The sequence below is a fragment of the Chlamydotis macqueenii genome, chromosome 3, assembly GCF_036417535.1.
Source record: "Chlamydotis macqueenii isolate bChlMac1 chromosome 3, bChlMac1.mat, whole genome shotgun sequence".
NCBI lineage: Eukaryota > Metazoa > Chordata > Aves > Otidiformes > Otididae > Chlamydotis > Chlamydotis macqueenii.
In genome coordinates this window covers 63,006,256-63,033,762 of record NC_141558.1, presented here as the reverse complement: position 1 = coordinate 63,033,762, position 27,507 = coordinate 63,006,256, and the positions used below count along the sequence as shown (strand labels likewise).

The 27,507-nt window shown below is 41.1% G+C and overlaps 1 protein-coding gene across 2 annotated transcripts; it reads left to right on the top strand.

Annotated features, from left to right (window-relative positions):
* On the top strand, positions 1-24,372 carry IL20RA (interleukin 20 receptor subunit alpha). Of its 2 annotated transcripts, none has more exons than XM_086744284.1 (7): positions 1-130; positions 14,330-14,456; positions 16,312-16,490; positions 17,142-17,317; positions 18,921-19,065; positions 19,630-19,769; positions 22,266-24,372. In XM_086744284.1, exons 1-7 carry the CDS (start codon positions 46-48, stop codon positions 23,202-23,204), a joined length of 1,791 nt encoding a protein of 596 aa, XP_086600410.1. In that variant the 5' UTR covers positions 1-45; the 3' UTR covers positions 23,205-24,372. The 2 variants fall into 2 exon arrangements, with proteins under 2 accessions (XP_086600410.1, XP_086600409.1); XM_086744283.1 differs by having other exon boundaries at positions 13-130; positions 14,327-14,456.
* Positions 24,373-27,507: the final 3,135 nt, after the last annotated feature.

Below are 27,507 nucleotides of genomic sequence, written 5' to 3'. Positions count from 1 at the left end.
CGCTGGGGAACCGGGCTGCCCACGGGCCGGGAGATGTGAGCCCCCATGGCCGCCGGCCGGCCGCGGCGGGGGGCGGCCTGGCTGCTGCTGCTGCTGGTGCTGCTCCCGCCGCCCCCCGCGGCGCACGCAGGTAGGTGGCGGCCCCCCGGGTCCGGCCCCGCGCGGGATGCGCGTCCTTCCCCGGGATGGGGGTGGGAGCCAGGCCCCCCGCCCCGCGAGTCCCCAGGGTGGGCTCCGCGCTCGGTCACCCTGGCAGGCAGAGCTGGACCGGCCCCGCGGGCTCATCCTTCGTCCCGTCCCGTCGCGTCCCGTCCCGTCGCGTCCCGCCCCGTCCTGCCGTGTTCCCTCCGGCTGCCGCGGCCCGTGTTGCGCCGTTCACGTTGGAGGGCAGTGCCTTTCTTTAACCTTCGTGTTTCTGGCCTCCGGCACTGACCTGTCGGAAAAGGACTGGGTATTTCTGGGATGTCGCTTCGTCTTTTTCTTTTCTCCGTAGTTAGACTGGAATAGGGTTTGACAACCTGTGTGTCAGTTCACTTCCAGCAGTTTCAGTTCCAGTCGCCAAACCCGGCAGCCCTGCCACAGCGTGCGGGGGACAGATTAAAACAAAAGGCGGGATGGGGTTTTGGCAGAGATGCTCGGCTCTTGTGCCGGTGTCCCGGGTGGCTCTGGTTCCCTTCTCTCCCACCTGCAGAGTAGAGCTCTCCTCCGGGGATAGCCCCCTTATCCCAGCACGTGGAGACGGAGGAAGCAGGAAAGGGGGCAGCTGGGGTGCGGGGGTCTGTGGGGGCAGCTCCCATAGCAAACCGCCTTGGGCATCCACATTGGTGTTACCGAGTGGGAGAGCGCTTGCAGACCGTGGCTGTTGAATGTGTGTGCCTGATGGTTGCCCTGCTGCTGTTAAAAGCATCACACGTGGATTTTTTTTTTTTTGGTTCTGTTTTATATCCCTCGAATATAAAACTGGGCAAGGCATGGCAGGGATCAGCAGATCATCTGAGAAGCCTGCTCTGTCTTCATGCTCTTGTTCCGTGCTGTGAACATTGCCTCCAAAACTAAATACATAAGGACAGGGTCTGCTCCCATTTAAATCCGTAGCAAAACTTCCAGATCCTGTGAGAGCTGGATAGTAAGAAGGCCTGCTCTTCTAATCCTGGGTGCTCTTGAGTGGCACTCAGTACTGTGTCTCAGGTAACTCTTCTGATGAACTATTCCGTTACATTATGTATCAGTGATTTTGAGTGGCTTTCAGAGGTGCCAACGCCAGGGTTTTTTTTCAGTAACTGACCACTTCATTTTCATCTTATGTAAGTCCGCTGATCAGTGCAAGTGTTTTGGAAAATCTGTATAACTGGCATTCAGTTGCCCTTTAAAAAAATTAAAATTTGATTAATACTGGTTTTGCTTCCGAAGAAGGTTTAGAAAAATATCAAAGGAGTTACGCTGTTTTTGTCTAATGGTTGTTTAAGAGAGAAGGGAATCTCTTTGCACGTTTCTGGATGTAATTTCAGGTTTTTGTTGACAGCAATACCAGCATGGAAGGGAGAGCTATGCCTTTCACTAAAGGCTCAGAGCTTACATTTTCACCTCTTTAGCGTGAGAGAGTAAAAGTTGTTTTAATTCAGCCTGTCAGTATTTTGCTAATCATGGAAAAAAAATTATATGAGGTGCAGAACTGCCATAGCAGTGCACCTGCTCTTTCTCCAAAGTGAAGTGATAGGTAGAGGAGTCTTTTCTGGGTACTTTCTTTCAACAGAAGCAGCCTGCATTGCCTGTTGCAAGCAGATGCAGTCCTGAAAATACTGCAGGTGTCCGGAGGGCTTGATCTGGTGCCGGCATAGAAACAGACTGTACAGGAATCCGAGTACCATGGAAAGCAATTTTACAGCAGGTCTTCACAGACTTGAGCTCCTGCATCCTTGTGCCTGTCCCTTTGGGTTCTTTTGTTGAATTCCATTCTGAACTCTATGGCAGCAGCATTTAGATACTGACTTGTAGCTGGACCTTTGCAAAACACCTTTCATTTTCTCTGTGGTGTCTCAGTGGGTACAATCTTACTCTTACAGGCTGTCTGAACATTACCTGGTTTCACATAGGACAAAAATTTTACTTGCCGCTGCACTCCAGTGGGATTTTTCTAAATTGGTGTTTCATTCACTGTTTAAAAATCTGCACTCTATAACAAATGCAAAAAGCACAAAAAAAATGCAAAATGGAAAACCAAATAGGAAGAAATGGAAAATTCATTGTTTAATCAACAGGTTCAAGAAATGTAGCATGTTCTTCTTTACCACATGAGAGAATTTAGCAGTTTTTGCACACAACTCATAAGGATAGGAAGGAGCATCCCGAATTTTGGAAGTAGTAGAATCTTAACCTAATGATTTACCAAGCTCCATCTTAACTCTTTCCCCATGCTCCTAGTGGAGATTTCCCTAATCTCATTATTCTGAAATTAGGGGAACCTTTACATTTCTAGCCCGTAGAGTCCAGTCTCTGTCTTGTAGATCTACACTGAAAAAAAGAATGCAACAGATACTACAATATATACTTATTCTGAGGAAATGGAAATTAGCCTGAATGCTGTACTGCAAAAATAGAAGCTTTTTGATATATTTGAGGCGTGCTTACTCTTTTTGTTCAGGTAAGGCGTGTGATTTTGAAGCAAATCTCTCAATCATTTCACTTACTGTGCTTCTGTCTGTATTGTGATGCAGTAGCTAGTCCAATGTTAAAAAGAAAAAACCTGAAATGTGTATAGTGTAGGCATGATTTTCTCAATGCCAACACTTTCATGTAATAAACTGGCTGATATTGGGTTGCATTACTCAGTAGCATAGACATAGCCTTAGATCCCACTGGAGTTGGTACGTGGCTATACCAACTACATTTCTTATGATGAGAGCTTCCCCCTTTTAATGTTTTCTAATAGTGCATAAGCTGCTTGGCCTGCATTGACACACCTGATTTAATTTACTTGTCTTTCATCTTCCACTTTATCATATTTTTACTAATAAATAGATCTACATTTTAAGAAGCAGCTTCAGGCCTCCCTTTAAGCAAATTTCAGTATATTTTCTGTGACAGTTACTAGTGTGCTGAAATGTGCAAAGCATCCCTTTTGATCAAGATGTTGCTCTGGGCAATACTGAATAAGAAGATAAAAGGGGTCACGGTATGGGCTTTGCAGTTAAGCCATTGAGCTGGAGTTCAGGGACCACACTGATGCTCAGACGTATTTTATTATGTTAAAACCATCCAGAAGGCAAGCAGTATTTCAGTGCTAATAATCCACGTCCTTCTCGCATAGCCACAGTGAGTTCTTGAGAAGGCTTTCTGATGTGAGCATACACACAGTGCTTTAAAAACTTAAAAGTCCCTGTGTGGATGCTGCTCCTGGATTTGAGAGGAGGGGAGAGACTGCTGTTTGCAATTCACTCCCCCGAAAACTGGGACAGCAGAAGCAATGTGCTCAGCTTATTTTAATAAAAACAAAGCCTGAACAACCACTTTTTATTCCTGCATGAATACACGGTCTTTGAGCACCAGGCGTAATCTGTGAAGGACAGAAGTGAAATGCTTGGCTCCCATGCTGAACAGTGCTGAGATGTTTAGATTGACATAAGGTGATTTGAGATACCTATTGGATCTGAGAAGAGGGTGATCTGTTGCGTTGACGCAGCCAGTATGTATTAGCTAAAGTATTAAATAGCATACTGAAACATCAGATTATTTTATATAAAAGGCATGCAGTGTGCATGTAATAAATAGGCCAATTGCCCTGTGGGTATACTCTGTGGTGTCTGTGTCCTGGGAAGTTTATAGATTGCAGTTGAAGTGATGGCTGTGTTACCCAAATGCGGTAAGAACTCACAGAAGATTATCTTCTTTGGTTAGTTAAATGATTGAAAGAACAAAAAAATATTTTCATACAACAGTAGAGATGAGAAAAGCAGTGGGCAGAAATATTGTAAAATATAATAATTTTTGAACCCTCAGAAAACTTGATAATTTTGTGCATGCAGTATTTTGTATTATCTAGTATGTGTCTATACACTCAGCAGGATTGAACTGCATTTGTGGTGGTGATAATCTGGCTGTTTACTGGAGAGGGCATTGAGCTTCCGTAATAAGAGTGGACATATATGGGATGGCTGAGCTTGTGTTTTTATGTGAATATTTCCTGACTCTCAGCCAGCGTGAAGGAGAGAGGAATAAATGCAGTATAGTAATAAATAAAAAGGGATATTGACATAAGGAGAACTACAATATACGAAGCAGGGGTGTCACATTCATATACTTGAAAGGCTTGTCCTTTTCTTCTCATCTCCAGTTTCCAACATCGTGCCAGGCTGTTTCAGACGGTGCTGCGATCTGTGCTCTAGTTCTTGACTTTGCTTATGCTTTCTACAACTTGACAAATTCTTACTGGCTGTTAATTAGGAATGGAAATTGTCAAAGAAGGTAGTTCATTCTATAGAGAGAACGCCATTTGGATTTGTGATTGAAGTCCAAAACATAGATGTGTGTTGCGGTTCCCATGCTAACATTCAGGCTCATCATTCTAGCTGATAACTTTACCCTTCCGTGGTTGTTGTTCTCTAGTGGCTTTTATAGTCTTAATTCCAAGAGAAGCAAGTGGTTAGCATTACTCAAGTCATTTATGCGTGTGTGGTTCCAGTTTATGTTTGTTGTAGTTGTGGCTTCTACAGATTGATTTTTGCTGATTGATTTCTCTCTAAGAAGTGGTGTTGATCATCCACAACTACAGGGTTAATTGCTATGAGAGAGAGAAATCACCCTTTATGAGCCAAACGAGAGCTCCCACATTTTAAGAAGCTTAGCTTTCTAAGAGCCTGAATTCTGGAAGCCAGGCCCATCTCTAGACAAAAATGAGGTTTTATTAGAAAGCTGTGTTTAAAAGATGTACAGATCTGTTTGTTCTTTATACTTGGTGTACCAGCAACCTGCAAGTTTTTATCCACTGCTCATCCTGTCTTGAAAAAAAAGTACAGTAAAACAGAAAGAAATGGAAACAAGTTGTAGGACTGGAGCGATGGGATAGTTTACATGTGAATAGATTAAATAAACTCTATCTCTTTCTTATGTAAAACAGATTACTTCTCCTATCTGCCTGGCTACCGCAAGCGTATTTTACAGTCAGTAAAGGGACAGGAGGAAAACTATAGTTCCTTCTTCCCTTCTTTACACCCCAGCACCTTGAATTAATTCTCACCTGACAGCTTGGCTATTTTTCAGCCTTCCGTTTTCTGCTTCCATTTCTGTGATGGGAACAGGAATGTGTCCAAAGAGAAGAAGAACATTGCTTCAGGAAATGCTTCAGGATCTTACATGCTGTTACCAAGATCTATGTGTTTGAGCTTAATCACACTCTGTGCATAAAAACACATACAAGTGGGTATTGCAGCTCTTAGATGAAAGGAGTTAATTTATTTCCTGCTGGTTTCTTAAAGGCTGCAGGGAGCATTTGAGCTGGTATTTATTATTGTGTCTACTTTGCACAAGACTTGGCTTTCCTTGGTTTTTCCAAAAGTACATCAATAGCCTGCGCTTAGCAGGTATTATAGTCAAAATAGTGAAGTACAGGATGTGGCTCAGAAACAGTGAAATCTGACGGAGGCATGTGTAATTGCTGACAGGGCTTTTTCCAACTGTAAGAAGGTAGCAGACAGACACAGAGATAGACTTGCTCCGCTCTCTGAGTCCATATCAACTTCCAGTAGCTCAAACATGACTGAGAACTGGCTTCTCTGTCAGCCCAAGTGATGGTCGGGCTCCTGAGCTCGTCAACGTCTGTTGGTTGTTCCTTTGAACATCAGCGACACTGCGCTGTCCCTTGAATCCAGCTGTGCACGTTACTGCCTTTAACGCCATTTCTGAGGCAATCTGTCATAACTTAGGTGTAAAAGACATAGATGATCATGCTGAATAACTTCCTCTGTACAGCAAAATCCCTTTAAATCAAAGGCGGGTAAATGGGTCTAAGAATCGTGACGTGGTTTTAACAAAAAATGCCTGTTGAGTACAGGAAAGATACTAAAAATACTACTATGCTTGTAATTAGATACTGACTTGTTCACTTCTGAAATTACTGTGGGACGCTCTGAACAGTCATACAATGCCTCAAAACACACCTGCCCGCACCTGACAGGAGAGCAACAGAAACGGGTGGGAACCCCAGGAAACCTTTATTTCTTGTGAGTTCTCCACAGGCAGTTGCTTCCCCAAGGTACTTATGCCCTTGATCATCTGTAGGGTGAAAAGCATGAATGTGGGCGGCAAGAGGGGAAAAATAATTCTGTGAGTGCTTCAAGTAGCAGAGATGCTACTTGCTGTTTGCAAGCATGGCTGGAGACTGGAAATCTTGACCGTTTATGGTCTTTCAGACAGGGGTGGCTGTGTGACCCCATCAGCCCGATTGCCTGCGAGAGGTGAGGCATCAAAAGCTTCCTAGGAATGTTCGTCCTTCCTCTCAGATCTTGGATGCGAAAGGTGGTGTTTGACTTGCATTTTTGAGGATTGCCTTTCCCTCAGAAATAAGAGCAAGTGCTCATCCTCCGATGACACTACAATAATAATATAGTGGTCTGTTGTTGCCTAATAGATATTAGCAAGCACTGAATGATGAAAGCCAAAACTAATTTTTGCTCAGTTTATGTGTAAAAAATAGATATTGTATGTAAGGATGGATTAGGAGTGTTCAAGATGTGATGTATCTGGATTTGGCACACAGCATAATTTTTAAAATATTTCAAGCAGAAAGCTTACTTAACCCTTGAATGTTTTGAAAAACAAATGTAAGCTGCCAGAGATAAAGCTAATTAAACTTTCTTTTTCTTGGCTGTTGAGTTGTGGTTGATCTAAGTAGTAAGAAACTGGTAATGCTAAACATGTTCTAGGGAGAAAAGAAAATCCTTGAAATTAAATGCTGGACAGGTGGGCTATTTTTAATGTTTTATATAACTTCAAAAACATCTGTTTTAAAAAGTAGCTATTGTGTCATGAAATTGTGTCAAGTGGGTTTTAAAAATTAATGTAGTCCTTTTTGACAAAAAATGTTTTTGCATTCCAAACTTAACAAAAACTTATTCAATTTGATAATTTAAAAAAAAAAAACACCAACAAACACAAAACACCTCTGATGGATTATGACTCTGAAAGCCTTGAAGGAGCTGTAAGTAATTTTAGACAAGCACGCCTTGAATTTAATTCACCTTCTTTCAGGCCAGTATTGATTACTCAGAATTAATAGAAAACACACCTACGGTAGCTGTCTCCTGTCAGAGCGCATCAAGGAGAGGTTTTTGCAGCAGGGCATGGTTAGGTAGTGTGAGCTCTGCTCTTGCGCTTGCACACCTTCAGCATAGGAAAGAAAATTCAGTTAATTTTATTTCTGTCATACAAGTTAGCAAAAAGGAATGGATTTTGGCTGCCATGGCCTTCTCCAGCTGTCTCCTAGCAAGCCCTCAACAAACCGGGAAGACTTTGTCCTCCTTTCTGAAGTTGGGTCTTTCTGGGCTGAGTCTGAAATGTTCTTTGACCGATATTCTCTGTAGGGGTGTTTTTGTAAGTTAGGACACGGTCTGGATAAATACAGGCAATGCTTCACACGGAGGAGGAGAGCATGTCAGGGCAAGCCGTGGCTTCAGTCCCCCTTCTGCACCTCTCCCATACTTCAGGCTGTATTTCCACTCACACTCTTTCCCCAGGTGATCTCCCGGGGTTCACCTGTTTCCAGTGGCAGCCTGCCTATTTCTTCAAAAAACAAACCCCATGTGCCCCGATCTGGTCCTTCTCTCAGGTTTCCCCACTTCTTCTCTCATGCTTTTCTGTCTGCTCCACTACCAACTTGACATTTAGTCTTACGACTCCGTTCCTGTCCCAGTCTTTCCCCTCTCCCCTGTGCCCTTTCTGAGCAGGGCGTGACAGGCTCGTGTTCTGGAAGGGCAAGAGTGTGCTTTGTGGTTAGCTCTCGAGCGCTGTTATGACTCGCACAGGAAATCACCTCCCTGCTCCTCCCCGCATTCCCACCAGCAAAGCGTTTTGCTTCGCCCGGCTTCATACCCGACAGTTCCAGAGCTCCAGCAACCCACCAAGAGAAAGGCAGCTGAGCTGTAATGCTGACTCCTTGTCCTCCTCATTATCCAGCCTGTTGAGTTTGAGTCTAAAAGAATCAGCACAGAGAAGAACTTTGAAGCCCACTTAATTTTAAAAAAGTTAACTTATTTGTTTAAATGGTTGCTAAGATGAGTAATAGCAGGTAATGGCATTTGCTAACATGTATTCCTGGCTTTGCTGGGTTTCCCTTCCTCTCTGTAACTTCTGATCTCCAATTTTGGCTCGATTCCTCTGTTTACCACTTGGTGTACTCCCTCGCATTCCTGCATGGCCAGTGCCAGCTTGCTTGAGGCTGCAGATGTGCCAGAAAAGACAGCCCCAACCCTCTGCCAGCGAATGCCACCGACCACAATGCTAAATGGGCATTTGTTCTGACCCAGTATGACCGTTTTTATGTTATGCTTGGGCATGTGTTTGAGGGCATGTTTTTCACAGAGAACAGTGTAACCATTGAAACAGATGAGCTAGAGGAAGCAAAGAGAGAAAAAAATCCTTAAAAAATGAAGAGCAGCAGCATAGAAGGAGCAAGCAAGATGTCACAGGAGTTTGGTGGAAATCACCCGAAGCTGAACAGAAAGATAAAGAAAGGGCAGCAGCTTACAGCATTGCCAGAAGCGAGGTTTTGGTGTCCTAGATTGTGCCTAAATTGCTTAATGCTTCACAGGTGAGTGTAAGTTCCCAGCGGGAAAAGGTGAATTGGGGACTCAGCCAGTTTGAAAGGCTGCCCTCTCTTTGGGGTGTGTAAGCATGGATTAGGTCTGTGGCCTCGAACTGGCACCTGCAAATGGTGAGGCACAGGGAGTGCCTGCAGCATTGCCAGTAAACTTGGTGCCCAGCACAAAGGAGCTGCTTCTGTCAGAGGTGCTCCCAAGGGCCGCTTTCATCTAAGAAAATACAACAGCAGTTGAAGCCCAAGTCTCTGTCATTGTCGGAAAAGGAGTTCCTCTTTTAAATTCTGAGACGACTGTAGGGGAGGAGTCCCTGGGTTTTATTGCTATTGGGAAAAGCTGCACTGCAGCAAGACTTGCCTTTCTGCCTTAATGCTTTCCACAACACTTACTGTCTTAAATTATATCTTACAGTTGCCTAGAGAAGCCCCATGACCTTCTTTGTAATTTTATTTCATTGAGTAATTTGATGTTTGCATCTTTGTAGCCATGCCCCAGTAAAATAGAGCAGAGAATCGCTCTGCTTGAGAGCGGTACAGCCAACAACAGCGCTGACATAGGAGGCATTTCTGTGCCAACAGATCAGCTGTCAGTGGGTCCTCTGCCTTCTCCCCACCCCAGAACTTTACCCAGTGTACAGGAGAAATATCTGCATTTTTATGTATTTGTGTATTTTGATGCTTCACAGCTGCTACGTTACCCAACTCAAGTGAGAACTTAACAAATCTGTTTATAGCGAGAGGGCACAGGTAGTTGCAGCCATACTTGTCCTGCAGCATTGGCATGAAACACGGCTGTTTGTCACCGAGACAGGCAGCAGTGCCTCTCAGTAGATAAAAAGCAGCTACACGGAACGGATAATGGCTGTAACATGGAAATTACTTGTGTTTATATTTGTATTTGTGTATATATGTGTGTGTGTGTGTATGCATGTGTGGGTAGATAGATGGATATGGCTGTAACCAAAAGCGAGCTTTGAACAGTACCAACTTGAGCAAAGCGCATGAGGGAGGGAGCTCAGCACGATGAAAACTGACCAGGTTTTTAAACCCAGCAGACACTTTCATAAAGAAAAGATGAGGCACCTGCCATGCAGTCTTTTACTCATGTGAATAATCTTGTTGACGTCAGTGGGTTTTTTAGCTCATACGTGAAGGTGTTTTCAGCCTAAATCATGTCTGTTTTGGAGAGTCTGTCTTAGTGTAAGAACAGAACTTGTCTCTTCATTGTGGTGGTGAAGTTTGCAAGGCTATATTATTACTTTCTTTCCCATCCAGACGTGCAGAGTCATGAAGATGTAAAGAATGATATTACTCAAGGTCTGATTTACAGTGTTTCCAGAGACAGAAATAAGTGCTCCAGGTTTTTCCATGCAAGAAGTAAATAAAGTGACTTTGTTATACTGGGAAGTGATGACAGCCGTTGCAGACTAAACCTAGCAGAGCAACATATATGACTGATTTCTGCTGTCACATAGGCCAGTACAAACTGAAAATAGTCCATGTGACACCCATGCCATTAATCCCAGTTAAAGGAAATAAAATCAGAATATAGCTGGATATATTGTGTTTAAAGACAAGATACTGAAATAAGTAGCTGATGTATGTACTTGAGTCCTTTCCTGACTGATAACCATGGAACATACGAGCTCTATGTCTGATTCATTTTCTACGTATGCCCCCTGATACTATTGGGCATCTAATAGACATGAAGGAGTTTATTCTTAACTCTTCCTGGAGAAATAGAGGATTATGGTAGTTTTATTCTTGTTTTACAGATGTAGAATTGAGAAATAAAAAAAACTTGCATGATTTCTTGTAAGGATAAACAAAAATCTTTACTAAAGGGACAAGACCAGAAATAGAAACCAAATCTCTGCTTTTGCAGCAAATGGAAAGTTAACGGTCTCGGTCCCTCTGCCTTCCAAATCACGCTGAGCTGGGGGCAGGTGAGCGCACGCCGGCAGTGTTGTAATGCTTTAGATCTTGTAAAGATACGGTCTGTGGGTTCTGCCTGCTGAGAGTGGCTCATCTGCTGTAGTCAGTATTTCTGTTTTGAAACTGCATTTACCACAGCAGAAACCACACTAGGAGGGAAATTTAAAAAAAAAACAAAAAAAAACCCCACCTTTACATGTTACAAGTTTAAAAATATTTTAATATTAGAGACTCTTGCTACTTTAAAATGTACTCGAGGAATATGAATGTTTTTATACAAGGATGGACAAATGTCGAAAGGTACAGGCAAACAGAAACTATTCAGAAAACCAATGGAAGTAATTTCTCTTGTCTGTGATGAGCTGGCTGCCTGCAGCCAGTTCAGTTTGGTGACTATGGATTAGTCTGATAAGCAGTACACATTTTAAAAACTTTTAATGAAAAAAAAGGTGTGAAAAGTGAGCTGTTAGGGACGTTTTCAGCTGCCCTGTACCTGATTCAGCAGTACCCCTGCCAAATTTATTACTACAGAGTGCGAAGCCAGATTTATCACATAGTATAAGAAGATCTATCAAAATGGGGCTGGCAATGACCTTTAAGAGATCACCCAGTCCATCCCACTATCCCTAAGCAGAATCAGCTAAATTAGTGTCATCTCTGCAGATGTTTCTCTAATCTGCCCTGTGAAACACCCAGCAGCCCTCCCAGGTCACCCATCCTCACGTATTGCTCCCCTTCCCACAGTAGGAAAGTAACCCATTGGAGGTTACTTCCAATGCCCCCTTTCTTGTTGAAACTGAACTCCATTCCTTTTCCTCCTTGTTGTGATCGGCATAGGGGATAGATTACCCTTCTCATGTAAAGACTTACAGTGTTCCCTGCAGCTCCTCCCCGGACAAGGTACATCTCTGATAACTTTAACTGCCAAGGAAGCAGAGATCAAGACTGATGGGCTTGGCCGCCATCTCCAGTGGAGGGAGAGATGCACCTAGGCTGGTCCATCCTAGTTAGAGAGATGAACCACCCTATGGATGAGCTGATCTTCCTCTGCTTTTCACGACCACGGCAAAGTAGATGCCTCGCTCAGAGCCCAAGTTACCAGAGGCAAATCTCCTGCTCATCTGCTGCTGTTTAAGGGCTAGAATTTTTTTAATCCTACATCCAGTGGTTTTGGGGTTGTGCAGTATATACTGTATTCTCCTCTAGACTCTGTTTTATTCTTAAATCTCTCCTTGTGGGGCTTTTTAGTTTTTCTTCATTGTTTTTTTTTTTTAAGGAGAAGCCTTTCACAGCTTTAATTCCCAGCAATCTAAGAAAATACCTATGTTGTATTTCCTCCTACTTGGGAATTGCAGCAGAAAGTTTGTTTGTGTTTCAGTCCCTCCCTCCCTTTGAAGATGGATTGCCTGTTTGCCTTTTTCAGGGCTTGAGCAATCACACTTCTGTTTTGTTTTTTTTTTTTTAAATATCTTATTCCCAGTTGTTGATTATGCAGTTGATGGGTTTCCTGAAGTCTCATACACTTTAGTGCTGAGATGTGGTACAAAGAATTAAACCTGGTGCATGGATGATTTCTCATGGTCCATATAATGCTGGTTTTGGCTTGCTGTTCTTAGTAGCATGCACATTAGTGGTTTTAGGAGCTTCTCTGTTTTACTGAACAGATGTTGCAAATTTTAGGCTGTTTTCTTCATTCTCTTGGCCAGCTTCATCTTTACATTTGGATTAGTTTTACCTAAAGCAGTTGCAGAGGACTTTTTTTTTTTTTGGGGAGAAATCAAAACTTTTTATTTTCTAGGTTCTGTATCTCCCACTTGGAAGTAAATATTAGAGTAAGGCAGATTTCTGGTGATCTCTTTCTGCTGCTTTCACATCCCCTCACATCCTGAAACTTTTTTTATTTCATTATAACCGAGTCTGTAGTTGGAACTCTTGCAAGATGATTGTCACTGGGCATTTCTGTGTCCAATTGTTCAAAGAAATGGGACTTTCTACGTACTTTTTGTAAATAAATAAGCTTTCCCTAAGGGCTATACCTGATGAAACTTGTTCTCTGACTAGGAAAAAAGTTTGAAAGCCACTGAACACTAGCTAAGTGCTAGAGGTAAAAGACAGCAACATTAGAAATACCCTCCTTAAACAGCTTTATGATCTGAAGATACAGATGCAGGCATATACCAGAGTTTGCTTTGAACATTAGCAAACAGCTAGAGACTTGGAAAACCCAGAGTTTCCACCGAGACAGTTTAAAGTAATCGGTCTCTACAGAATTGCAAGGAGGTTGTTTTAATAAATGTATTGAAGAGAAAAGCTTTTACTGTTTGTCTCAAAGACAGCTGGAAGTCAGCAAGTTAATCAGGAAAATGGTGGTGACTTACTTAAAAAAGCAACTGTATGTTACATATACAAGAGAAAGAACACTTACTAGAGTAATTCTAGTAATAGTGAAATGTACTACAAAAACCCCTTACGGTCAGCTTAAAGAAGTAATAAAGGTCAAGGACTGTTAATTCGGACAGGTTCCCACTGTTTCTGTTAATACGCTTTATTTCCCTCTTTCTTTGTCTCTTTTGGTAATCTTATGAACTAGAATTGCATCTCTGGAGGAAGAGATTAAAGGGGTTTGAAAAGTCATGGAGAACCACAGATTCACTTTTTCTCTTCCCCATTATGCTCTCTCTCATGGCCACTCGCAACGAGAAGCTCTCTCCCAGCAGCTGCAGCTTCAGGGCCTGGACTCGGGGTTGCTCCCATAGGCAGGAGGTGCTGGGGATTGAGTCACAGCTTGGCGCTTGGGATTCTGCCCCTGAGCCCACGGGCCTCTGTTTTGCAAGTAATTTAGGAATGTGAGCATCTGCATTAAATTTATTAGAGTATGAGCATGTATTAGGAAGATGTGAAACTGGGTTCTTAAGCGCCCAAGACTTGCTTGTTTATTTATTTCAAAAGGTTGTGCAATGAATAGCAATTTAGATGAGTGACCTAACAGTAGGTGTTCACTTTGGACTTTCTGGAGAATCAACATGGATGCTGGGACTATTGCCGTCATCCAGTCTGATTCTCCAGTGTGAAGTCATACTTTGTTGTAATGCTGTGTTTGCAGTGGACTACTTAAATTATACTTAAATATACCTGGTTTGATTTTTAAAGGCCCACTCAGCTACTACAAGAATTCTTCTGAAGCGTCAAGGATGTTTTTACAATTTCTAGTGTTAAATTGTTCTGATATTCAAATACCTTTACAATCTAAAAAATGCGTGTCTCTTCTAGGCCGAACTTTTCTCGCTTTAGCTTCCAGTCTCTGGATATTTCTGTGCCAATGTCTGTCATAAATGGCAAAGCCATTTTTGCTAGAGAAAAAACATGCTCATACTAATGGAATTTGGGACCTCAGTAGCTAGGGACACTTTAAAAAAAAAAAAAAGAATTTCCATGGCAAACAACTTTGTGCTTTTAATGACAAGACAGGCAGTATGTATAATTTTCGGGCTTACTTAAAAACAAGTATCTGTTTTGGTTAACTTGGAAGCATATGTATTTGCAGATTCTTAGTTTATGTTGTTCCTTTCTTATTTTCTTTCTCAGGAGACTTGTATTGTTCTCTGCCCAACCCTAGAAATGTCCATTTCGAGTCTATAAACATGAAGAACGTCCTTCACTGGTTAGCACCAGAAGGCACGGGAGATGGAGTACTCTACAAGGTGAAGTATTCAGTGTAAGTTGGCTTTTTTAATTTATCCTCTACTGACTTTTATTTTAGCATTTTAAATAGTAATTTAAAAAATCTTTATGCAAGATAGGGCTGCTAGAAAGTAAAGAAAGGAGAACTAAAATGTGGGTGAGACTTAAGTAATATGGTTTTTAACTTTTACTTCCGGTACTACTTACTTCAGATCCAGTTAAAAAAAAAATATAAGGGGACTTTCTCCCTATTAAAGAAATGTAGGATGCAACATAGAAGTTTTCAGGGGCATTCCCAAGAAATGAGACAGAAGGACAAAGGACTGTGCTGTGGATTGGCTTCTGTACACATTTAAACAGATCTGGAGATGCAGTATTTAATAGACTATTAACAGCACCCAGTGTTTCCTTGGTCTTTTCTAACAGACCCCACTTCCACAGACTTCTTGTGATCCTGCAAGTCTCTCTAATCTAGGAGAAAATCCACTGAAGTTATCAAGTATTGTAGAAAACCAAATAATGTGATTGGAATCAGGCCCTTCTATTTTCAAAGCTTGCAGCTTTGTAGGGTATCAAGGAATTTGAGTGAGGACCAGAATCCATTTCCTTTATTTGCCCCGAGAGAGCACTGGGACATTCTGCAGGACAGTCCTAGAGGTTTAGCTTATAAACGCATGTAACACTGTAGTCATGGATGATGTAACACTCCCAGTCTTTACCTCTAATATGAACACTTCCCTTGGCCTAGTAATTTTTCATGACACTAAAACAAATTTAGATCTCCAGAGGTTTCCTATAATTTGTACTGGCTCCTAAAAAAAGCAAGGAGTTGCTTCTACAGTCAGAGACAGCAAACTTTTTGCCCAGATCTTGCTCACTGTGCTAACAGAGGAGCGACGTAGCCTACCTCCTAGAAAAGGAAAGCGTGCTCAGTAATTACAGAATGAACGATAATTGTGTAGAAGGTAAAATGCTCAAAAAGCACTAGCTATGCTGACTCTGTGGGGTCAACTGGTCCACAGAAGAGTCTGTAGTCATTGGTACAGCCATCTCTCACATTGAAGACAAAAATATTCATATGTCCTTCTACCTGCCTAGGAGAGCAAGGCCTTGAGCTAGGTGGAAAATGCTGGTGAGTGATAACTGTCCTGCAGTCATGTGGAAGCTTCCACACACCCTTACTATTTAGCAGTCAAAGGGGAATTCTTTTCAGCATAATGTGAATTTGAGGAGCAGAGCTTCTGAGCAAATCCAGGGAGGAATTTTCTAAGGAAATCTTGATTTCTAGCATATAAAAGTTGGTCAGTACTGAGGCGTTGTTGGTGGCATGTATATGCCACTTTTTCAACTGGAAGGGTTTTGAAGTTTGTTGTATTCCAATGGAGTCTTTCTTTTGAACAAGAAAAAGAAATAACAATGATGAGTAGTCTCCTGTCCACTCATCTTGGAGACCCTGAGCATTATCTGTCTTCCGTACACCAGGATGAGCCACTGACCATTCTGACAGACCTCTTTGTTGCTATAGAAATACTTATCCTGACTCTACTGTCCTATATTTGGAGTTTAAACTAAAGCTATGGAGACTGAAGTTGAGAGATCTCTGGTCTATGTAAGCAAAACTGGACTTAGATTGGTATCAGTAGCATCCCAGTCTGTTCCATATGGCCTCTTCTGGATAGGGCCTACTCTGATTTATTTTTCATTAAAAACTTGAGGAAATCTTGTGTATCATCTCAGCTGAAGTTGGGAATTCCTTGAAATTGCAGGTTTCTACAAAACAAGCAAACTGTTTTGTCAGATGTGGTACCAGTTTCAGTGCTATACTATCAGGTGACTAATACGTCAATAGCTTTTGTAGAGCTCCTTTTTCTTTCTTTTTTTCAATATAGATACGGTGTTGGCAAATGGATTAGAAAGTCAGAATGTAGGAATATTAACAGAACGTGGTGTGACCTCTCCAGTGAGACCTCTGACTACGAAGAGCAGTATTACGGGAGTGTTAAAGCCTTTCTAAATGGGATGTGCTCTAACTGGATGGAGACCACACGATTCAACCCTCTTACAGACAGTAAGGAGAGCTAATCACACAGCCAGATGTTCAGTGGCCTTCATTAATACTGTGTGCTCAGACTGCACGTGCCTTCATAGCATATGGTATTTTAACATGAGGTTAGATTTTTTTTTTTTGTAGTTGTTTCTGATTTATGTTTTTGGCAAAAGTAATTGAAATAATCCTATTAGAATTTGGATATATATGTGTTATATAGACTGTCTTATATATACTGAATACTCTTTTATGCCATGGTACAGGCAAATAAAATCTGTAGAACTTCCACGGTATGAAGAACTCTGATTTTGAAAAGGGTCTATTAAACCAAGCAGTAATCATACTCTAGAGCACAATATCTCTTATCTATGCCAGGTAATCTGAAAATATACTGGTGAGTTAGTTTGTTTTAGCAAATTGACTTTCAAGGTTGTTTATCCTGCAAAGTCACAGAAATTCCTAGGCAAAATTCCAAGTCAGTGTTCTCCTTCTCACTGTAAAGATCCTCTTAGTTATCTGATAAAATAATTTTCTACCAATATAAATGAATTGTTCAAATTCCTGCTTAGGTTCCTCAAGACATTACACAAATTTAATGTCATCCACTTAAAGAAACTGCATGGCATGCCTCTGCTGCATTTGACTGCTTTTTATACCTGTTCCTTTCTCCAGCTAAAATTGATCCACCCATGGTAAGTGTATCTTCTACGGAGAAATCTATTTCAATTGTTCTGACTGCTCCTGAGAAGTGGAAGACAAATCCTGAGGAAGAATCCGTATCTCTACTTCAAGTGTATCCTGGCCTGCGATACAACGTGTCTGTCCTCAACAAAAAAACAAAGAAGCGGGTAAGCTGTGACAAGGCTGTAGAACTGCACTGGTTAAATCTGTGCTCTGTGCTTACTGAAATGTCCTTTGCCCATTGCAGCAAGGATCGCAATAGGATTCCTAGCCTTATAGGAATTGTAGCATCATTCAAGTTGGAAGGGAGCTCAGGAGGTCTGTAGTCCAAAGGCCTATTCAAAGCAGGATCAGCTGTGAGCTCAGACCAGGTCGCTCAGGGTTTGTCCAGTTGCATCCTGAAAACCTCCAAGGACAGAGAGTGCACAATCTGTTTCACTGCTTGACTTTCCTCTTAGGGAAAAAGTGTTTCTTTATATTCAATCTGAACCTCTCTTTTTGAACGTATGTCCATTGTCTCTCATCCTCCCACCATTCAGCACTGTGAAGAGTCTGACTCCATCTTCCTGATTACTTCCCTGGGTCATCCTGGGGGCTGCTGTTAGGTACCCCTGAAGCCATCCCTTCTTCTCCAAGTGGAACAAACTCCAGCCCCTCAGCCTCCCCTCACAGGATAAGTGCTCCAGCCCCAGCCATCTTGGTGATTCTCTAATAAACCCACTCCATTTTGTCAGTCTTTTCTGTATTGGGGGGAACAAAATTGGTCACAGTATTCTAGATGTGGTCCGATGAGTGCTGAGTGCAGGGGGATAATCCCTCCCCTCAATCTGCTCCCTGTTCTCCTGTCAACACAGCCCAGGATGCTGTTGGCTCCCTTTGCTGAGAGGGATTCAGCTTGCTGCCTGTCCCCAGTCTTCTTCAGCAGAGCTGCTCCCAAGCCAGTCAGTCTACTGTCAGTAGTCGCAATGCATCGTGACAAAGGGTGTCCTTTGTCACCGCATCTGAACATTTTCATTTGTCTGTCTCTGCAGGTTATCAGGTAGTAGTTCCTAGCATGAACACAGTAGATGAGTAGATGAGTAGTTCAGTGATCAGTTAAAAAAACATTAATTCTTCTGTTCCCGTCCTCCAGACACAATCTCTGGCAAATTTCTGCGTTTCCTGAAAAGAGGCAGAAACTTTACACCAAAAAGGTCCCCTTTTGTCAAAGGGAATATTAAAATGACAAGATTAGCAATTAGAGGTACACAAAAGGTTTTTTTTTTTGTTTGGGTGGTTTTGGTTTTTTTTGTTCCTTAATAAAGATGCCTTACATAGAACAATTACTTTACCTTGGATTCCAAGGTCTACATAGCACCCATTATTCTAAGGCTCCTATCTTTACCAGAACATCCCAATTTGAAAGATTTTGTGGAACTGTACCTCATGCCTTTTATTGGCATAGGCGGCAGGACAGGGCTGGAGTGATGGTTTAGCTCTATTGCAACATCAGCCTGAGAATGTGGGCTAGTGGTAGTACACGGTTCTACTTCATGTGAAAACTTAAATTGTTCAGTAGTGGTAGAAGAATGATTGGATGGAAGATAAAATTCAGAGGGGATGTGACCTAATTGTATTTGGGGTAAAAAAGGATTCGGCTGGCAGTTCTTACAGTATCATTATTCTTTCCAGAGAAATTGTGTGCTTGTGACGCATTTTGTACATAAGATCTTTACCTTTCTGTGAGTGAGGAGTTAAAGGACCAAAAATATCCTTATTTCTGTCTTCCAGTGGTGGTTCTCCATCAGCAACAACACCTTAGTTGTTCCCTGGTTAGAACCTGGAACAGCTTATTGTGTCAGTGCACAGATATATGTCACCACACCACTTTTGCACAGTGGATTCTCCAAAGAATATTGCATTGCTACTTTGAAAGGTATGTGTAAGCTGGCAAATTACAAAAAGAAGATGCAAGTTAGAAAAACACATGATGATTGAGTTTGTAAGGTTGTTTTTTTTTTTTATGCATCCATTCTCAAAGTTAAAAGCTAGCATTGTTTCTGCCCTCTCTGTGCATTTGTACCAATGAAGAAAAATCTTTGCCTTTAATAAAAGCTAAGGTCTACTGATTGGAAGGCACAACAGTACCTCTGAAGAAAATAATCTACATTCTTTGAGTCCTAGCGAATGGAGAATACTTTTTCTCCTCAAGTGAGGTGTGGGAGTAGCAGAGCTAGGTCAGTCTCAGGGGGCAGAAGTTAGCAACAGGAGAACCTGAGGGAGGGATTGTTACTTCTTTTTAGGATGTAATGTATAGTCCAGATAATAATAAAAAATTGTTCTGTATTTCAAATGTAATTTTAAAAAATTTCCTGCAAATTCCTTCTTTATCTAAAACATTTGCATCCCATGTCCAAAAAGCAATGTGGTGAATGCACATTACTATCTGAATACATTTAAAAGTTGCTCAGTATAATTAAAACTTTTGTTTTCCTAACAGATAGAACAGCAGATGAGACTGCAACAATCGTGTTTGGATATATTCTGCCTATCATGTTGGCTGTCCTTTTTATTTCAATGACATGCTATTGTGTGCACAGGTACACTCGCGTCAGCAAACAGAAACACCCAACAAACCTGGTAAGTGTTCTGTGTTACAGGAGGTCGCTGCCAACCTCGGCACTCACAGGAGAGCAGTGCATTTTCCAGGGCTCCAAGTCAGCTGGGAGGAAACCATGGCTAGCTGCAAATAGAAGCTCTGCTTACCACTCAGAAAAGAACACCACATTGAGGGTTATTAAATGCAAGAAAAAGAGAGTAAGAACTCAAGGCAACAACTGTGTCTAAAAAGCTGCCCGATCTGAAAAGATGACCAGAGCTAACGAGGAATAGACCAGAGTTGTTAGTTTGGGAAGAGTCATTGCCATAACTAAGACCTGAGGTGCACTGAGGCAAGTTCTGTTAGGAAGTCAGCGCTCCCTAAATTGATCTGGGGAAAAAACATGGTAGAGATTCATGGAACAAAAGTTACTAAATGGTTGAAATCAGAAACAAGAGAAGATAATTAAGCAGTGCAGAACCCCCATGATGTTTTCTTGGACTATTACTGGGTATTACCACATTTTACCATTTAATTGTGATTATGAAGGATTTAGCATGTGTGCATCATATAGATAATTTAATCTGGATTTCAATAATACTTTCAAATACTACATCATTTCCTAGCTCCCCAAAATGTACCGACAAACACATTCTGTTATTTACACAACCCAAATACACTTTTTATGTAAAAATACTTGCAAGTTTCTTAGAGCTCCAAAATTTTCTGATTTTTAGAAAGAACACATAAAGTCTAAGAAACGCTATTGCTTTCCAGTTCATGAGCCCTGCAGAGCTTTGTCACAGTTATCTCTAAACAAGTTGCTCAACCATAAACATGCAATTGCAATAATGAATGAACACCTTGATGATAATCTAATCTACATGACACCGTGGGATGGGAGGCATAAGGGAGCTGGTTTCAACATGCTGATCTTTCCGAAGAAATCTAGAACAGCACAGAAGTGATAGGAGAAAAGTTCAGAGAGGGAGTGTGGGTTCAGAAGGAGCAGAGCAGTGTGTTCAGATGTGCACAGAGACACCTCCTGCACCTGACCAGGCACCAGCTTTATCACAGAATCGTGGATGGAACCTTCAAAGATCATCTAGTCCAACCCCCCTGCCCTGGGCAGGGACATCTGTCAGTAGACCAGGTTGCTCAAAGTCCCATCCAACCTGACTTTGAACACTTGCAAGGATGAGGCTTCCACAGCTTCTCTGGGCAACCTGCTCCAGTGCCTCACCACTCTCACACTAAAGAATTTCTTCCTTATATCTAATCTAAATCTTACCTCTTTCAGTTTAAAACTGTTGCCTGTTGCCGCTATGGGCCCTGGTAAAAAGCCTTTCTCCATCTTATTCTTTATTCTTTATCCTGGGATGCAGGGCATGGTAGGGGGAGATAGCTTGGTCTCCTTTGGAGAGTTAGCAGGACAGAGCTCTTTACAGTCCAAGAATGTAAAGGGATACTTAGTGAAAAATTCCCACTCAATAGCAGACTAAACTCCAACTCCAGGAGATTTTTCTCTAATAAATGTACAATTTGTATGTTGGATTTTTTTTTTTAATGTCCACTGCACTTTTTTATGACCATCTTGAAGCTTCAATTTTATTTCTCCACCTCTGGATTTGGTTGATGTTAAGGTAGCAAATTAATATAAATCTGATATTTTAATGATGCGCTCTGGCTTTCCCAACCTACAGGCTATTCCACATGGGCACCCCATGTGGTCAGGGAAAGGTGGAATAAGCAGTTTGTTTTAGTCCAGCGTTTCTGACCTGGGGGAGCTTTCAGGTTACCTGGTACATTGATTAGTGGCCTTAGTCTTCCATTCAAGCTTGAAAGCACTGAAGTGCAGCTTCTGGTTGTTGGTTTTGTGTTGCACTTGCCTTTAGTGTCTGCTCATACAGTATTTATTCCTGTTAGAAATATTACTAATTTCAGAAAGATTCCTTTTGTTTAACTAGATGATTTATCACAGAGTCACAAAAGCAGCCTGTGACAGGCTGCACAATGCAAGCTCCATACACTGCACTTCAACCTTCTGTATATCTTCCTCTCTGAAAGGAAACCTGATAATTATTTAATTCTCTGTAAGGTACACCTTAACAAAACGTAACTGACTCTGTGCTTGTGGGATGTGGTTTTGACTCTACTTTTTCTTCACTGGTTAAAAATAGTGGAATAGATTCTGTAATCTGTTACCCAAGGACAACTTTGATGTTTTCTCCAAAGTGGTGGTGGAAACAAAACTAGAATTTGACAAAATTGTTCTAACAATTATTTTGACATGAGGAAGATGAGAAAATGGATATTAAGCTGGTCATAATATAGTTTTGCTTCAGATAGAATTTAATAAGTGGAGCATATTAACACCCCTGGAGGTTTATATGATGAAATTCCTTCCCAAAATGGAAATAACCTCCTAATAAGGTCTAGCCTAGCCTTATATTTTAAAAATATGTGACAGTATAAGAAGAAGCAAGATGGTATTTTTATTATACTTCACTCAAGTAAAAATATTTTCTGCTTTCCAGGTATGGCACTACACTGACAAATGCAAGGAAATGGTTTTCATACCATGTGAAAAAATAGTGGTCAACCTTATCACTGTTAATGTGGATGACTACAAACCATCTCAGGAATCCAGTCATCGATCAGAAAGGAAGAGTCCCCGTTATTACACTGTTTACAATGGCGCCGAAGGGAAGGAGTCACCTTCAAGCAAAGTGCTGGAAACAACACACTTGCTTGATATTTCACGTGAAGAGATTTCACATGAAGTGGATATTTTAGCAGAAGGGAGCCAAACTGAGAACTGGCCATCTTATGGCCAGCCTGGAACAAAGGATACTTTGCAACAGAAAAATGCAGAGACCGTAGAGTATGAACATGATGTAAGGGCTGAAGACTTCAGTCCTGGTCAGAAATTAGAAGACCTCAGTTTAAAAGATAAGACCTTTGCCCCCAGGGAACTACTAGGTGAGCCAGAGATTGCTTTGGGGGACTTGATTAATATGAAAACAGGACAGCCGTATTGCCCCCAGGCAGAGGTGAGGGCAACAGACTCTTGTTTGGGACAGAAAATAGAGGAACTTAATTTGAAGATTGTTGACACAGCAGATGAATTGCCAAGTGAGACCCATATCAACTTGGTGGACTTGGATACTGAAAAATCTGGGCAGACGTCCTATCCTCAGCTGGAAAAAATAGCACAGGGTCTCACGGAGAAAGAGGGTGGACAGACCATATTAGTGGATTGGGATCCTCACACTGGAAGGCTGTATATTCCTACCTTGTCCAGTGTCGAAAATCAGGTGTGTGAAGGAGTATTTAAGAGTGATCATCCTGACAAAGAGGGAATTTTGTCCAGACTGTATGAGAAAGAGGTATCGGATGAATCATCAGAGGACCAAGAAATGTATCTCCTGCAATTCAAGGAACAATGGGGACTGCATGTAGAAATGGAAGACTGAACAGTAATTTTCTAAAATACAAAATCTTCTTTCCTTTGCCAAAGAGAGCGATGAACTCAGAGGAGCAAACACATCTTAATGTATGTAAGTTTTCAGAACCATCACAGTTGAACAACTTATTCATGATATGTTATTTATAAAAATTTCCAGATGTGATATAAGTGATTTCAACTCCCACCATAAACTCCTCAGGTAAAATATGATGGTTATGTAATTATATACTTTTAAAATATATATATTTTTTAAGAGGATGCTGTTAGGATTTTCACATTGTAATTTCTACCAAAACAAATAAAAAGCAACAATATCACATTTTGCTGGGCAGTTTCATGTATCTTGACACAATGCAGTCTTTTCTAGGTCTCACTCCTTCTACAGGTAATGGTTTGAGCTGACTTTTGTGGAAGTTAAGGACATTCCAGTATATATCCTGTTTGTGTTTTATAAACATTCTTCTACTTCATAAGTTCTTACGTATTTCTCTTGAAAGACTTGTGTGAGGTGCGGAGTCCCGTCCATACTGTGCTGTGCAGATATGCAGCCACCAACAGTTCTCTTAGCAAGTGTGCCTACAGGCTCAACAGACGTAAGGAAGAAGCAAGCAAGCATTAGTAAAATATTAAACTGGGGGAAAATATGGCACAGGGGATTCAGTGAAATGCCTGTAATCTTAATGGATGGACCATGTCTCACTCAGCCTTAGACACTCACAGTACAGCATCTGTATGACTCATGTCCTCCCATGTCAGTCCTCCCATGACTTTAATGGCAGGCTGGCGTGAGTAGCTCAGACAGAGAAGTCTGCCCCAGACACACTGCTGTTCTTCTGACTTGCTGTGGCAGACCCAGAAGGTCTACATGTGGGCTTTCTTTTATTATCTGATGTCCTGACCAGGACTTTCAATACAAGTTCACTTTTCCTCCACATCATGTGATACTTATTTAGGATAGTAAAATTACAGGATATTCTAGAAATTACTTACTAGGGCAGATGATATATTTTCAAAGCTAGTCTGTCACTTTTCTACTTAATGGACCTTTTTTTTTTTTTTTTTTTTTGAATACCAAAAAAAAATCCAACCCCAACCAGTAATCATAGAATCATAGAATCATTACAGCTGGAAAGGACTTCTAAGATCATCAAGGCCAACCATCAACCTAATACAACCGTGCCACATCTACACATTTTTTGAACACCTCCAGGGATGCTGACTCCACCATTTCCCTGAGCAGGCTGTTCCAGTGCCTGACCACTCTTTCAGTAAATAAATTTTTCCTAATATCCAATCTAAACCTCCCCTGACACAACTTGAGGCCATTTCCTCCCATCCTGATTTGTTTGGTTTTGAAGAGAAGCAAAAAAAAAAAAAGAGAAAAAAAGCTTTTCTGTGGTGTTTAAAACTGTACCCTCCAAACTACGTACATGGTTATGTGTATTTTTGAAGGAGGACCTTTACCAATATCTTTTCTCTCAGATAATGTTTTTGTTACATGACCTTGGCATATTCTGTGGCTATTCATCCTCTGAAATATTTCAATTTTAATTATAGACTTTAAAACCAGAAATGCCAGTAAAATACTTCATACAGGTGACTCCTTATCTGATGTAAAAAAATGTCCTCAACTGCTTTTATAATAAAGATATAGATCATGTAGCAATGTTATACCTAAATACTTAACACATTTGTATATCAGGAGGTTCAAAGAGGAAGGTTATAGTGCAGTGTGAAAGAAGAAAATAGTTGGAGATGTGAAAAGGTCAATTTTTTTACTACTAGTCTTACTTAAGCCATCCAAAGTCTTTCCCAATATTTCCTAAAGATTTTTCTTAACTAAACTCTTTGTGCATAATCTCATAGTTGCCTTTGGCAATGTGGAGGCTCTAACTCATAGATGGGAAACAATGACTTACTTTTTTCTGTAGTTCGTTGAATTTCATCCAGTTACTGCTGCCCTAAGACGAACCACTTGTGTTTAGTGTATATCTTCCATATGGAAGGATGAGGATGTGCCAGTTCCCTCAACAGTTTGGTGCAGCTGCCAACCAACCATCCTTGGAGTGGAAGGTATCTCTTACTTTTTGTTTGCATTTCCCCTGGCCTTACTTGGCAGCTGCTGGTGTCTGCAGCTTCTTCTTCTGTTAGATAAACGAGCCTTGCCCCAACGGTTACTACGTGTAAGGACAGTTAACATACTGTAGTCAAGTCATTGCAGATTAAAATTTAAAAACTTGCTAACTAAACCATAGAATCTCACGTCATTCAGTTATTTGGTCATGGTAATTTTTTTCTCTGCGTCTTATCCTTTTTTTTTTTTTTTTTTACCTTTTCAGTTACAATTAACTTGTATAGCATTTATTTCTTCTCTTGTACTTGAAAAGGCATTGCCTTCCTAGTTAACATTACTTGTGATCAGGGCATGAGATACTGAGATTCTTGCAATCACAGATGCATTTTCATTGTACATTTATTATAGTAGTTAATTTTTGGACCAAAATATTTGTAATAGAAGTTTGCAGCACTTTCAGTGTTGTTTCCTTTTGGTCTGAATTTGCATTAAATTCAGAACTGATTCTAGATTATGCAAACAGTCCTTCATATTTATAAGATACACTTTCAAAGTATTCTCAGGATAATCACAGCAAAAAAAAAGCTGGAGAAAAATGTAAATTAAGCTAAGGACTTTCTTTTATATGCAAAAGAATTTCTTTGGGTTAGCTAGTCAAGTTATGGAATTGATAAGGCAGAAAAAATGGTGCCTATTTCCATCATTATAATACCAGTAAATTGTTGATGGCGTTTTTAATATCCTCAAAGTTACTCATATTTTGCTTTAAAGTCTTCTAATTATATTAAACAAATGAAACTAATTAGATATGGTACCTTCAGCAAGCCAAACAGTCAGCAAGGAGCAAAATACTTCCATGTAAAACTGTAATTCTACTTACAAGATTTCAGACAAAAGGCAACTATTAATTACATGGAAAATCCAAGCAATAAGAGAACTGACATATTCCTAGTCTTCATTACACATTATTAAACTTTGGTTAGCCATATTTAATAGACTTAGTGCAACCAAAAGCAAGGTCAAACAAGAAGCAAAGACTGCAGACTATACTCAAACATAAGGCTACTTGTAGCCTTGAAATCAATGCTTTTGAAAATGATGTGGGAGATTAATAGAACTAAGTAATGGTATATTGAGGACAAAAGGATGTATATTTTTTTTACTACAATGGCAATGAAAATAGAATTCCACCAGTGTCTGCAGGGCTGATATGACCACTCCTGGAAAAATAGCATCCAGTTTACAAAATAAGCCAAGCCATGAAGACAGAAGGCAAATACTACTGTAAAAGGCTAAGGCAATGCTCTTTCGAGCTTGAAAAACAGGAAGCCTAGCTATCAAAATGAGATCTAATGGTGATGAAACTGATAGCTAGGTGTGGGCACACACAGTTTTGGAAAAGGAACTATAATTTGTAAGTGTGGTTTTGCTGCCTACAACTTGGAGAGAGTGACAGGGTTCTTGAAGGAGAGACTGAAACAGGCAGCTGAGCGCAGGATCGCGGTGGTCTGACTTACGGCAGCCCTGGAAAAACTACTGCACAGTGTGAAAGAGGAGATGGAAAAGTCCAAATACGGCAAGCAAAAATGCAGTATGAGCTGTGTGCCTGGCACAGTAAGGACTGCAGCCAGAGTGCCCGCCCAGTGCGTGAAGGTGAGGAGTGCATGTTGACTGCCTAACACATGACCTGTGACATGAAGCATAGGGAAATGGTCAAATTGTTAGAAGGAAAACCAAATCACACAGCTATTGGATGCAAGCAGCTGGGTTGCCTGCACTTCATGGAGCTCTCTGATCACCTCACCAGAGGATCACTGGAGGAGCATGGGTGGCTGGACAAGGCTGAGATGAGGATGTTCTCTGCAAAAGTGGGATCAGAAAGAGTTCTTGGAGTGGCCCACTGTGGATAGAGGGTAAGCGGGTGCATTTTGGAGATGCCAGCAGTGCCTTAGCATCTGTGATGGTCCAGTAATTCGCAACATACTGGTAGTGCAGCGATTAGGAGGAGAGGTGGGCTCTGGGAAGAGTAGCTAACGCTCTTAATCAGATAGCACAGATTTTCCTATGGATGTGAAGATAAGTCCACCAAGAGCTTTGAAAAACATTCTCAGGGTCTAGAAATGCACAATATGAAAACATTCTAAGCAAGGAAATACTTCAGACTACATTATTAATAAATGACAGCAAGCACAGAAACATACTCAATTTCTACTGATTTCAAATTAAATTTTAAGCT